Genomic DNA, 13,101 nt, shown 5'->3' on the forward strand with positions numbered 1-13,101 from the left:
AGCAACTGCAGCAAATCTCTATACCTCAGTAAGAGTACCCACCAGTTTTTCACATCTGTAAAATTATAGGATTGTCATGAGGATGAAATGAGATAGTGAGTATAAAGTGCTTAAAAGGGTGTTCAGCACCTGGTGACTGCTCTATCAATGCTACCTATGATTATTTTTATTTATTCACCTACTCTCTCATTCACTCATTCTTGCATTGAACAGACATTTGTTGGGCACCTTCTCTATGACATGCCTTGCTCTAGACACAGCAAATGCAAAGACATATCTACATGCTTCTGGAGCTCAAGAAGCATATGTTTTAATGAGAGAAGTGATGTTGGAACACAAACAACTCTGCCCTTGTAAGAATGAGTGAAGTGCAAAACACAGTGGGTGTGCAGAAAAGAGATCACATCCAGTGGAGACAGTGGTTGGGCAGGGTTCACGGAAGACAGGAGGGTGGGAGAACATTTCCCACAGAGGGAGCAGCTGCAGCTGAGCAAAGTCACAGGAGCCCAAAGGGCAGATCCTGTTCAGAAACCCAACTGGAGCTTCAGCTCTGTGCAGAAAATGGGGAGGGAATAAGGTGGGTTATCCGGGGAGAAGACTGTGAGAACTCAGATGTCAGTCCAGCTTGACTGACGGCTAAGGGCAGCCTGGGCAGAATGGCAACTCCCCCCATGCATTGGCCCTGGTCCTCTCCATGGATTATCAGGAACTTTATATAGTTTCTCTTGGTCTGGTATTGTCTATAGCCCTAGGGGTGCCCTGTAGGTTGGGTAAGACTCCATAGTTCTCATTCTATAACAGATGAAGGAATTTGAGCCATCCTAGTAACTCAACCCTACAGTAACTAGCACCCCTAAATCTTCAAAGAAAAGATGACCCAGGCCATCTGCTCCCCCAGGGTCACCACCATGGAAATAGGGACCTTGTGTACATGCCCATCATCCCAGGTTTATGGTGAAAGGACTTAGTCTCCAAAATGTGCTAGACCCATGGCCCCTCACCTCCCACTGGGAGCTGGCTCCAGGGGATGGTAAAGACATTCCAGGAGACCAGAGGGACAGGGGTCAAAAAAAGGATGTCAAGACTGGACTTTATATGTCTCCCCACTCATAGCCTGGGGGAGAACATACCTGCTCTGCCCATCTCCTAAGGTTAGTGTGGGCTTGTGGACCAAGAGACGCAGACCCGGAAGGGCTCTCACAGAGCTGCTAGTCCAGTGCCTTTTCAACACTGGCTCTGGAGTCCTGACTTAATGCATCAACATAGAAATGTTTGGGTTGAAACAGAGAGTGGAGGGCCCAGAGTCCCACCTTCATGGCCATATTTGTCCACACACTTTGATTTAGTCCAACTCTCTTGTTTTGCGGGAGAGAAACCCAGAACATGGGTTTCTGACTAGCCAAGGCCACAAAGCTAATCTCTGGCAGAGTCAAGACCTGTGAGAAGCAAATGAAATCAAGGATGAGAAAGCTCTTTGTAAAGTGCTGTAGATATGTAGGGTTGTTACCTCCACTGTCTACATGAAGTCCTCAGGCATTTCTCACAGTTGCTACATTCAGGGAGACTGCCAGAAAAAAATGCAGAGGACCAAGAGTGTTGGCATCATGTGCAGCAGGAAAAGAACACAGGATTTGGACCCGCAGACGGTTAGGGGCCCAGTGCTGCCATGTACGAGCTGTATAACCTTGGACAGCTCACGCTGCTCTCTGACCTTCAGTTTTTTTCTAGAAAAATGCCTTACCTACCTTCTCTCTGGGATTCTGTGGGGCTCAAGTGAGACAATGCTTGTGGAAGTGCTATTAATGAGGCCCAGCACCCTAAGACTACAGTGTTGCGTAGGAGCGGTAGGGATGGTCATAAACAGAAGATTCAGAGGCTTGGATTATTAGATTTTAGCACCCAGAAGGCACTTCCTGTCCCTGGGGGCTGGTGCCAGCTGCTGACAGCGCTGGAACCCAACTGTTCTGTCTCTCTGCCTAGATGCATCCCCTAGGTCATGCCATGCCCTCAACACAGCCCTCAGACACTCTTTGTCAAGACGTCTAAGGCGGAACCTTCCATCCCCTGGTGCTGACTCAGCCCCCAGTGAGCTCTGTCTCCCCTTTCACACACTGTGGGTGCCAGAAGGCACCTGGTCAGTTGTTCAGCATCCCCCAAACTTTACTGGCTCTGCACCTTGGTGACAAAGGAGAGGGCCAAGTTGGATCTCTTTCAGGAAAGCATGAATGATTTCTCTCAAAGACCTTGGAGAGTTCTTCCTGCCCTCCCCAAAGTGTTCTCTGCCCAGGACCATGAGAGGCGGGCAGCTGAACTCAAGATGTACACAGTCAGGTTAAAACAAAGGCAGGAGGCCAGGAACTAATGGGTAGAGGTCAACTGGGCTCCTTTGGAGAACCTGGCAAGCTGGTGTTCCAGGAGCGGGAAGAGGCCTTCAGACATCCATGGCTGTGCTGTCTGGGGGGGTGACCTTGGGCATGCTGCTTTCTCCAGATGGAAAGGTGATGGGAGGAAATTGATCATGGGACACCTAAGCCCTTATGAGTCAGACATGAGCTCTGAGATGTCACTTGTTCAATCATTCAATAAATATTTATTGAGCAGCTATTTATGCCAGGCACTGTTGTAGGCTCTGGGGAACAAAACAGACAGAAAGTTCCGCCCTCATGGAGCTGAACGATAGTGGGATTAGTGAGAGAAAGAACAGATCACTGAGAAGATCCAGATTGCCAGCTGGTGATAACAGTCGTGGGGAGAGAGAGCAGCAGGAGAGGAAGAAGGAGTGAAGGCTAGTGACAGTCGCAAGTTTCAGGAGCGTGGGCAGGAAGGCCTCACTGAGAAGGAACAATCCAGCCAGGGCCTGAAGGAGGAGAAAGAGGGAGACAGCCATGTGGATATCTGGAAGAAAAGCATCCTGGGAAGAGGGAGCAGCAAGTGCAAAGTCCCTGAGGCCATGTGGCTGCAGGAAAGTGAAATGAGACAAAGACTGATAAGACCTTGGATCTTTTGGTTTGTGTTTCATAGACAAAGAAGTCCAACAAATCCACCTAGTGACTTTAGATGTCTTCATAATCTCCCATCTGAGACTTGAATTCAATATTTACTATTTAAATGCTGGGACTTTTTGTCAGGAGAGAGTCGTTCCAAACCTCAATGACAAAGCCTCTGCTCCTCCTTGGTTCATTCACACATGGGCTCCTGGGGTAGCAGAAAGAGCGTGAGTTCGAATCTCAGCACCTGACACTTACCAGCTATGTTACCTTGGGAAGGTCACTGAACTTCTCTGAGCCTTAGCTCTCCTGATGAAGCTCATCGGTTGCTTCATCTGTAAAATGGGTTAATTATACAGCCTTCCTCCCCTCCCTCACTTAATTGTTACATTTAATGAGATCATAAATATGAAAGTGCATTTTACATTGAAATGGGCAAGGCAAATGTCTGGCAGGTTCTTGTTTCCTACGGCATAGCCTGTGGTAAGGGGGTTTTCAATGGCTTCCCCTCCCCACCACTACCCTGCTCCTTATATTCTGTCCCATATGTGCAGTAGACTGTCACTTCACCTGGCCCCATGTCTGATTCAGGGACACTCATCAAACACCCAAGGACCCCCAAGGCAAGGCTGCTGAGGGTTCCTTGGGTATGCTGTAGTGCTGAATCACCCACATCGGCCTCTCTGGAAGGACTCTGAGCCCATTACTGATCAGGGGGAACCAGGTGGCCCAGCGGCTCCTCCCCAACATCCTCTTCCCCTCCTCCTCCAGGTACAATGGTCCCAACCTGGTTCTGAAGTACGACCGGGCCCAGAAGCGGCTGGTGAACATTGCAGTGGACAAGCGCAGCTCCCCCTACTATGCACTGCGGGACCGGCAGGGCAATGCCATTGGGGTCACAGCCTGTGACATCGACGGGGATGGCCGTGAAGAGATCTACTTCCTCAACACCAATAATGCCTTCTCAGGTACGGGTGGGGCCTCGGGCCTCTTCCTGCTTCCCACCTTCATCCTCCCCTCACCAACTGGAGGCAGGGCCTTGGGGACTGTGGCCTTCCTCAGGCTACTGTCCCAGGCTGCCTCCAGGACCTCACTCTGTCCCAACAAGGGGACCCCTTCTTCTCTTATACTGGAAGCTTGTTCATATCTCCTGGCTGCGGGGCCTGGAGAGGGAGGGCCTTGAGCAGAGGCCCAGTCCTCACCTTCAGAGTGTGTGTCCTCTTGCCTCCCAGTAGGAGCAGCCCCCGGTCCTCCTGGCCCCTCCCCACTGCTCCCACCTGGCTCAGCCACTCAGCACTTCTCACCCAGGTGGCCACCACAGCCAACAAACAGTCCCCTGGAATTGCCCTCCATGCTGTTTTGGGGGTGGAAAGGGCTTTCTAAAATGCCTCCAAAGCTTTCACCTGAGCTCATTTATTCACTCCACAACTTCCTGCTGAGGACCTACTCTATGCCAGACTAGAGGTACTGCATGATGGCGGTACAACTTGGAGGAAGACAGACCTTGAGTTCATGGAGCCTTTTCTAGCCCAGAGCATCCATCCTAGTCAGCTAGGGGTCCTGTGTAAATGCAGATTCTGACTCAGCAGTTCCAGCGGGGACCTGAGATCCTTCATGGCTCACACACTCTTGGGCTCTGATGATGTTGTCGGACCAGGGACCACACTTTGAGTAGCATGGGACCAAGGAATGGAGGAAGGAAATTGATGCCCATAAGGCTAATTATAATGCCAATAATGATAACAGATAATACTTCAATACCACCTACTGTGTGCCAGGCCCTGATCTAAGTGCTTTTTAATAATTATCTCATTTAAACCTTATAGAAGCTTGATTAGGTAGGTACTAGAGTATCTCACTTTATAGTTGAGGAAACTGAAGCATAAAGAGATCGCATGACTTGCCCAAGACCACACAACTTATAAGTACCAGGACTCAAAACCAGAGGTCTGACTCCAGCTTTATCCTTTTAATCAAGATACTCTATGGCCTCACTCAATCCTGTGTCTTCCAGGCCTAGTGGAGAGCTTGACTCATATTGGGCGCTCAGTGTTTCACGACTTGGGCGCCTGTGTTCTTGGAGATGCAGGTGGTCCCCAGCTCCTAACTCTCACATTCTGTCAGGCTTGACCTTGGCCACTAGAATGAAGTCTTCTCCTGTGGGGCCATAACATCTACAGGAAAGGCCCAGGCCAGGGCATCCTCCTGAAGAATGCTGGACCTCACATCTCTGCGGGGCCAGCTTGGACGTGCACTGGGTTCTTCCAGATGGCAACAGCCTCTTGCGTTAGTCTGAATGACACCTTGTGCTTCTCAGCTGTGTCTTCACCTCCTGGGGGCAGGTGATTGCCTGGCTATGAGGTCCATGTTCCCTTCCTCTGCCCCTCCCACACACACTGGCTGTCTCCAGGTCCCATAATGTTGTGCCTACTGGTTGTTGAGCCCAAGCCACGATCCAGCCCCGAGACTGCCCCTGATGTTGAGCCCTGCCTTTTGCATGGATGGGTGGGGACAAGGTTGGCGCCAGCACCAGGGATAGGAGTGGGCAGGGCTGGATGGCTGGCAGCCAGCCTTATGCAGCCAAGAAACAATGAGCCACAGCCCCGCGTGGTGTTTTATGGGTTTTCATCTCATCTTGCCACCAAGTGAAGCCTGAGAGATAGTAATTATCCCGACACAAATATCAGGGCATGATTATCCAGCTGGATTTACTGCCCTCTCTCCAACCAAGCCAAGATTGGATTAGGACACAATTAATTGGTGGGCTGATCAACCCTTTAATGTGGGCAAGGTCAGGAGGGAAGCAGCAGAAAGGGATGGCTGAGGAAGGGATGATTCCCCAGAAAGGTGCTAGAGGGCAGGGAAACAGAAGCAGGGAGAACTGCAGGAGAAAGGGGAGTATTCAACATGGGTTCTGCAGGCAGGATGTCAGAAGAAGGGCAAATTCTCCTCCCTACTCACCAAGCACAGAGCACCTGGGATGGAACCTGTCAGGTGTCTCTGAAGCAGCAGCCCCTCCCACTCTCTTAGAGACCTCCATCGTGAAGCCTAGAGCAGTGGCACTCAGCCAAGCCTAGAGCAGTGGCGCTCAGCCACAGCTGCACATTAGAATCTCCTGGGGAGCTTTTAACATTCCCAGTTTCAAAGGTGCACCCCAGTCCAGCTCAATCTGAACCTCCAGGGATGTGACCCAGTTGTCAGATCTCCGGGTGATTCCCATGTGGTCAAGATGGGGGGCCACTACCCCAGAGTCACAATAGTTCCATGCTCAGCCTAACCATAGCCCCTTTCATTCACTAATGCATTCATTCATTGGACAAACATTTGTTAGCACGTGCTGTGTGCCAGGCATTATTCTAGACACTGAGGATGCCCCAGTGAATGAAACAGAGAAAAATCCTGCCCACATGTTTACACTCTTTCCCCAGCAGGGCCTTATATTTCCCTAGGTATCTGACTCACCTCTTCCAGCCCTGTGGACTTTAAACTCCTTGAGGGCAAAATCCCTGTGTTGGTCCTTTTCTGCATCCGTCTGGCCCAGCCAGACCTTGAGCATCCTAACAGCACAATTAAAACTTGATAAATAAATCCAGGAAGAACAGACAAGACACAAGCCATTAGGCCTGAAAGGTTTGCCAACAGAGAGCAGACAAGGGGAGACAGACGATATGGAGCCTTCCAGAAGGTCCTGGGCTTCCTGGGTTTGAGGTCCCAAGTGTTCCCCTCGAAGAGGCTGGAGCTGAGCCCCGAGGGCTGAGGTAAGGAGGATGGTGCCTGGCAGCCTCAGCCCCAGGCAGGCACCTCCTGGTGACCTTCTGTGGTTTGAGGGATGTCTGTGGGTTTGAGTTAATTTTTCAGTTGACTGATTCAATTGATTCATCGACAGTGGGTGGGGTGTGCAGCTGGGACATTTGTGCTGCGTCAGCACTTCCCTGGGTCCAGCTGGTATGACACTCGGCCATTGCCATCACAGGGAACCTGAGATCCTCTCCAGAGCCCCCAGCCAGCCCTGCCTGCCCATGGCACACAACTGGGGGCTCCTTTAGCCTGTGCCAGAGCATGAGACAGACCTGCAGACAGACAGTCCCTGTCTGCACCCCCAGCCAGCCTTTGAGGTGCCAGCACTGGAGTCCCTGGAAGAGGGCTGAGATCCTGAATCCCAGCGGTGTCCCGTGGGGGTCAGTTTGTACAACCTGGGATCTGTCTTTTACTTACTGGGTGACTTTGGGCAAGATATTTTACCTCTGTCAGTCTCAACTCCTTCATCTATAGGATAGGAAATCATATCACCTTTATAAGCTCAACTGCAATGGCTCCACAGACTCTATACAAAGTCTTTACCATTGCTATGACATTGTTGTAACGCCCCTCCTGACATGCACCAGCTTGCCTTTCTGACCTCGTTTCCTCTTCCTCTTGCTCACCACATTCCCACTTGAGGCCTTTGTACATGCTATTCCCTCTACCTGAAATGCTTTTCCCACCATTGTTCTCAGGGCTCACTCCTTACCTTCATTCAGGCCCCTTCTCAGATGAGGTCTTGCATGAACACTATCACTTCTTATGCCCTAACTTGCTTTATTTCTCTTCATAGCACTTACCATTGTCTGAAAGTATGTTATATATGTGTTTGTGGTTCATCTCTGCTACTCTTGTACTAAACCCCATGGGAATGAAAACTTTCTGGTGTTTGCTGCTGTTTCTCCAAGACCAAAGAAGTTCTTATATCACTTTGTAAACATTGAATACATGTATTTGAATGAACAACTCGGATAATGAATGAAAAGTACTTAGAGCGTCTAGGACTTTATAAACATTCTCTAAGCAATAGTTATTATAATTCTGACCTCTAGAATTGTTCTGGGAAGAGGAACCATATGCCTCCCTCTAGTCCATGGGAGAAAGGGAGATTCTAGAAGCAGAAAGAGAAAAGGACCATAGTGTAAAAGACACACCACCCAGATCGTGGTTCCAGGTGGGCCTGGGTCAAGGGTTAAGAATTGGAGAGCAGGTGAAAGGGAGGGAACAGAGGAAGATTGACCACAATCCCAAGAAGGCCCAGGCCAGGAAACCAGCTTATGGCTTAATTGACCTAGAAAAATACAATCCAGCTTGTCTCAGACAACACTACTTGATGAAAACCACATAGAAGTGTGTGTAGGGCAAAGGGAGAAGAGGCCAGTCCCAGCACCTCCCTGCACATCCAGGAACCCAGGGCCTCCTGCAGCTCCCGATCAGAGCCCATTCCCCAGGAGTTCTGCACTGGCCCCCCAGCTACCACACGGCATGGCTCTGACCTCTCCTGCCCACATGGTCTAGGGGTTACAGGAGCGTGGGTTCTGGATGAGTCGGCCTGAGCTGTGAGCCCCACCATTTATCTCATTCGTTTTTACTCATTCCATTCAGGTGAAAAGTCACTGCCAGTCTGCTCTCTTCAATCTCCACATGCCTCCCTCCTTTTCTACACAAATAGCACCATATTCTACTCACAGTGCTGCCCCTTACTTTTTTCATTTAACAATCAAGTTGGGATATTATTTCATGGCGGCACACTAAGAGCTTTCTCATTTTTTATAGCTGTATAGTTCTCCATTGTGTGGGTTTGCCATTCATTGAATTGGTCCACTATAGATGAACACTTAGATTCCCTGCAATCTTTTGCCCTTACAAACAGTGTCACCAAATCAGTAAGCTTATAGAATGTGCTATTTTCCACAGTTGCAGGTCTTTCTCTGTAAGTTCATAAAGATGGAACTGTTACATCAAAGGAACACACATGGGCAGTTTTGATCGTCATTCCCAAATTGTGCTTCAAAGGGACATTCCTAATTACATTCCCGTCAGCCCTGATGCAAGTGAGCATTTCCCAGCATTCTCGCCAACACAACATGTCATCGTTTTAAAAAATATTTCCCAATCTGATAGGAAATATTGGTACCTATGTTTAGTTTTAATTTTCACTTTTCTTAAAGTGAGTGAGGCTGAGCATGTATTTGTATATTTGAATCTCTTGTCTGCTCATAGCTTTTGCCCATTTATTTCTTACTGATTTGTAACACTTCATTATAAATTAGGAAAATTAGCCCTCTGTCTGCAATACAAGTTGCAAGTAGTTTCCCCTTGTTTGTCATTTTTTTTATTTTCGCACATGGTGGGTTTTGCAATGCAGAAAATTTTTACTTTTATGGACTTGGATTTATCACCCTTTTCTTTGATGGCTTCTGGGCTCTGAGTTATACTTAGGCCTTCAGCAGGGGCTTTTGTAGCCTCTCAGAGAGGAGACATCGGTCACTGTGCCAGAGAGAAGAAAGGGAATTGGGGGCAGGATGCACTTCCAGCCTCCTCTGCCTACACAGCAGCTGTGCCATCTGCTATTGAGAGAGAGCACACCATTGTCCAGCAACTCCTTCACCCAGGCCCAGTTCCAGCTGCACCCAGATACTCCACACCTTGCTACTCCAAGTGTGTTCTGCAGTCCAGCGGCACTGGCAACAGCTGGAAGGTCCTAAATGCACAGAATCTCAGGCCCCACCCCAGACCCACTGGACCAGAATCTGCATTTTAACAGGATATCCAGGACTTCCTGTGCCTGGTAAAGCCAGGGATACATGGCCCTGAGTCTCACCCTCTTTTTCTAGGACCCTCTAGATTCTAGGGTGTCCTGATCCACAGCAATGTTTTCCTCGGAGGCATAGTCCTGACTTTCAGCTCACCCAGCATGGCCCACTTAGGGAGATGAACTCATGAACTACACAGGCTCCTGGTCCCCACCCCTACTCTGCCTCATTCACATGGGGCTCCATAAGCAGCAAGAATGGGGCGAGGCTGTCAAAGCAGCACCATAAAGAGTATGGGGTTGCAGACGACATTTCCTCATAACACAGAACTAGATTCCTTGGAAATCAAGGACTTCCCTCCACCAGTCCCACCCCAGGTAAAGAACATAGAGCAAAGGTAAGGAAATAAAGAGGGGCTTTGCAATCAGACCCCAGTTTGAAGTTCACCGTTGCCACTTGACAGCTGTGCAACCTTTAGCAAATGATTTTGCTGTCTGAGCCTCAATTTCTCTCTGTAAAATGAAGAATCTATCTTCCTGGTATGACTCTGGAGAGGGCTGAATAAGCTAAGGTGGGGAAGAACCTGGCAGGGATTGATCAGATTTTTCTCATCCTGGGATGAAATGGAAGACAGGGGTCAGAAATATCAGGGGACCCAGGGAAGCCTGGGTTCATTCTTTTTAAAAATGTTTCCTGCCTAAACCAGTTCTTTCTTCCCCTGGGCAGTCACTGCCTTGCTTGTTTTTCTTGACTAAGCCTTGTAAAGCATTTTATACTTGATGTCACAGTTGCCTTCTGGGATGGGACTCATGAGGACCTTCTGTGGTCATGCTCTGTAATTCCCTCGATGACAATAATGGAGGGGAGGAGGAGGATGAAGGTGGTGATGATGGTGATGGTATTGTTATTATTATTTCTTGAACTTTCCATGTGCCATGTATTGTTCTAAATATTTTACTTACTTTATCTCATTTAATCCTTACAACCTGATGCATAGATGGCCATTCTCAGTACCCCATGTTACAGAGAAGAAAAATACAAGTTCATGAATTGCCCAAGGTCAACCTGGGCTGGGGATGCTTTGCCTTATGAATGAGGCTGGAGGCCGAGCCGCTGCCCTGCCACACACATTTGCTCACCCTTCTCTCTGCCACCAACACCAGGCCTCTAGTCAAGTCATCTTCCTGAGGTTGGGCAGCCCCTGGGGGAGGAGGCGCTCAAGCCTGTGATCCTTAGGAAGAGTCCTTTATGGCCCAAACTTGCTATCCCAGGGACTCCCAGTTACCCTATGGGGACAGAGCTGGATGTGGAGGGGATGAGGGGATGGTGAATTGACTGCCATTTGCTTGAGTGACACCGCTGCCCTCGATATAGAAACTTCTCCTTTTCTGTGTCTGGTGCCTCCTCCATCTCTGCCCCTTCTTCTTCCTCCTACGCGCCAATGCAGCTGCTCCTTGGGACTCTGTGGCTGTGGTCTTCCCCTTCTGCCCCAGCTCCAGCCTCTCTGCTCTGCACGCTGCCATCCCTTACTGCCAGTGACCTCTTCAACATGCCTTCTCAGCCACCCTATGACCACCTCACATGCAAATTGTCTGCAGGCAAGCTCCTACTCCCACCCCCAGCTGGCCCAGTGTCCCTGCTCCCACATTGTAGGCCACTTCCTGGCTCTGACCCACCACACCCAGCCCATCCCTCTGCCCTTCCTGCACCAAGCACTTTTTCACACTGTCATTGTCATCGCACTGGATCAAGCATGAGCCTCAGCAGAAGTAGCCACTTCATTTTCTCCCCTGCTTGCCCACCACTCACTTCACTGCCAGAGTAATCTTCTGGAAACACTGTCTTCCCCAGATCAGAAACCAGCAATGAGCCCTCCACCTTCAGTCCTGGAAGTTGCAGGTCTCTGCTGCCCTGCCACATTTCTCCTTCTCCACCTGCACAGACCCTCCTCTCCAGTCAAACTCTGCCTTTATGTCACCTGCCTGCCTAGGATGCCACCTCCTCCCCTCTGCCTGGCTAAGCCACAGAGTGCAAGGCTCAGAAACACAGACTTTGGAGTCAGAAAGACCTGAGTTTGAATCTATCTCCACCACTAACTAGCTCTGTGACCTTGGGCAATTAACTTAACCTCTCTGCCCCCCAATTTCTCCATCAGTAAAATGAGGTTACACCACCTCTCAGAGTGGCCCGGGGTTCAGTGAAGATGACGATTGTAAAGGGGAACGCTTCCTGTAAAGCCTGGCCGTACTAAATGCTCTATACACCAGAGTCACTGCTGTTGTTACTCTTACCCTTCAACTCCCCTTTCAGGTGCCTCCTCCATCATGAAGCCCTCCCTGGTCACTGTAGCCTCTTCCATTCCTGATTTCACAGCAATTCCAGGATATGCTGTCCTGTTCTGCCCTGAGGGGTTCTGCTATGTGATCTTAGGCAAGTCCCCTTGTCTCTGTGCCTCAGGTCCTTTATCTATAAAATGGGCATGAAAAATTACACATCTCATGAGGTTGGGCTAAGGGCTAATGAATAAGGGTTAATACGTGAAGTGCCTGGCATACAGAAAGTACTGTGGAAATATTAGGTAGCATTAGTTTTACTGTAGTCCTGTGGCATCTCCTCTACCTATCTATTCCTCGTGCTGTCAAACAGACTGTAAGCACCCTGGGTCAGGGGTGGAGGCTCCTACTTCCCTGAGGCCTCTCATAGCACTCAGCAGGGCCTGGCAGGTACCTGAGCCTCACCCACTGGGCCTTCCCACCTGGCTGCCTGCAGCTGCAGACAGTTCCACTGGACTTGAAGACCTTCAAGACTCCTTTAATGCCAAGATGCCAAAGTCAGGGTGGGAATGTGAGTCCCAGAGGTACCTCTCACAAGGTCTGTGACCTTCAGAGCCCCCTGCCCTGTCCTAGAACACCCTCTTGTTTCTCCCAGGCCCCCGTCCTCTCCGAGTCTCCCTCAGGGACTCAGGAGAGCCCTTCTCTCCTACAAATAGCAGCCTCTCCTCTCCCTGAGAAGCTGCCTACCCCCCAACTCAGTGAGCGACCCCAGGGCAGAGTGCAGCTACAAGGAGCTGGAGGCGGGATTGGGTGCTAACATGGGCCAGAAGCCAGTGCTGGGTGTTTATTGCCAGTGCCATCAACCCGCACAGCTCGCTGCTTATCTGTCTTCCTGACACACCTAATTGCCCAGGTTGCAGCTACCAGAGCGTTTGCTCTTCCTAAATCACGGGCTCCCATCCCTCCCGTCACCCAGGCCTCAGGCCTCAGCCTGCAGAAGGGCTGCCATTGATTTTGCCATTCCCATTTATGATCTACAAGGCTCCGCATCGCTGCTGCACATTTTACCTTAATTAGTTTATTCTTCTGGGTGTCCTCGGTCAGTCCGGAAGCCAGGAAGCTGGAATGTGGGAAGAGCTAACAGCACTGAACACTCTAACCCCTCTGGCCACAAAGCCCAGAGCCTGGCCAGACATCAACACCCTAGGAGAGCAATTTACTAAGAACAGCACTAGTTCTGCAGAGTGCTCACGGGTGAACTGCGAAAAGGGGTTTCATGGCCAA

General features: G+C 49.9%; 1 protein-coding gene across 1 annotated transcript in view; it reads left to right on the plus strand.

Annotated features, from left to right (window-relative positions):
* Positions 1 to 13,101, plus strand: part of CRTAC1 (cartilage acidic protein 1) — a 136,116-nt gene that overhangs the window by 80,559 nt on the left and 42,456 nt on the right. Inside the window, exon 3 of the mRNA XM_090277866.1 lies at positions 3,759 to 3,955. Coding sequence (XP_090133992.1) covers positions 3,759 to 3,955 — 197 coding nt within the window. The remainder of the gene's footprint in view (positions 1 to 3,758; positions 3,956 to 13,101) is intronic.

The sequence above is a fragment of the Furipterus horrens genome, unplaced genomic scaffold (genome assembly GCF_987537825.1).
Source record: "Furipterus horrens unplaced genomic scaffold, mFurHor1.1.pri manual_scaffold_5, whole genome shotgun sequence".
Taxonomy (NCBI): domain Eukaryota; kingdom Metazoa; phylum Chordata; class Mammalia; order Chiroptera; family Furipteridae; genus Furipterus; species Furipterus horrens.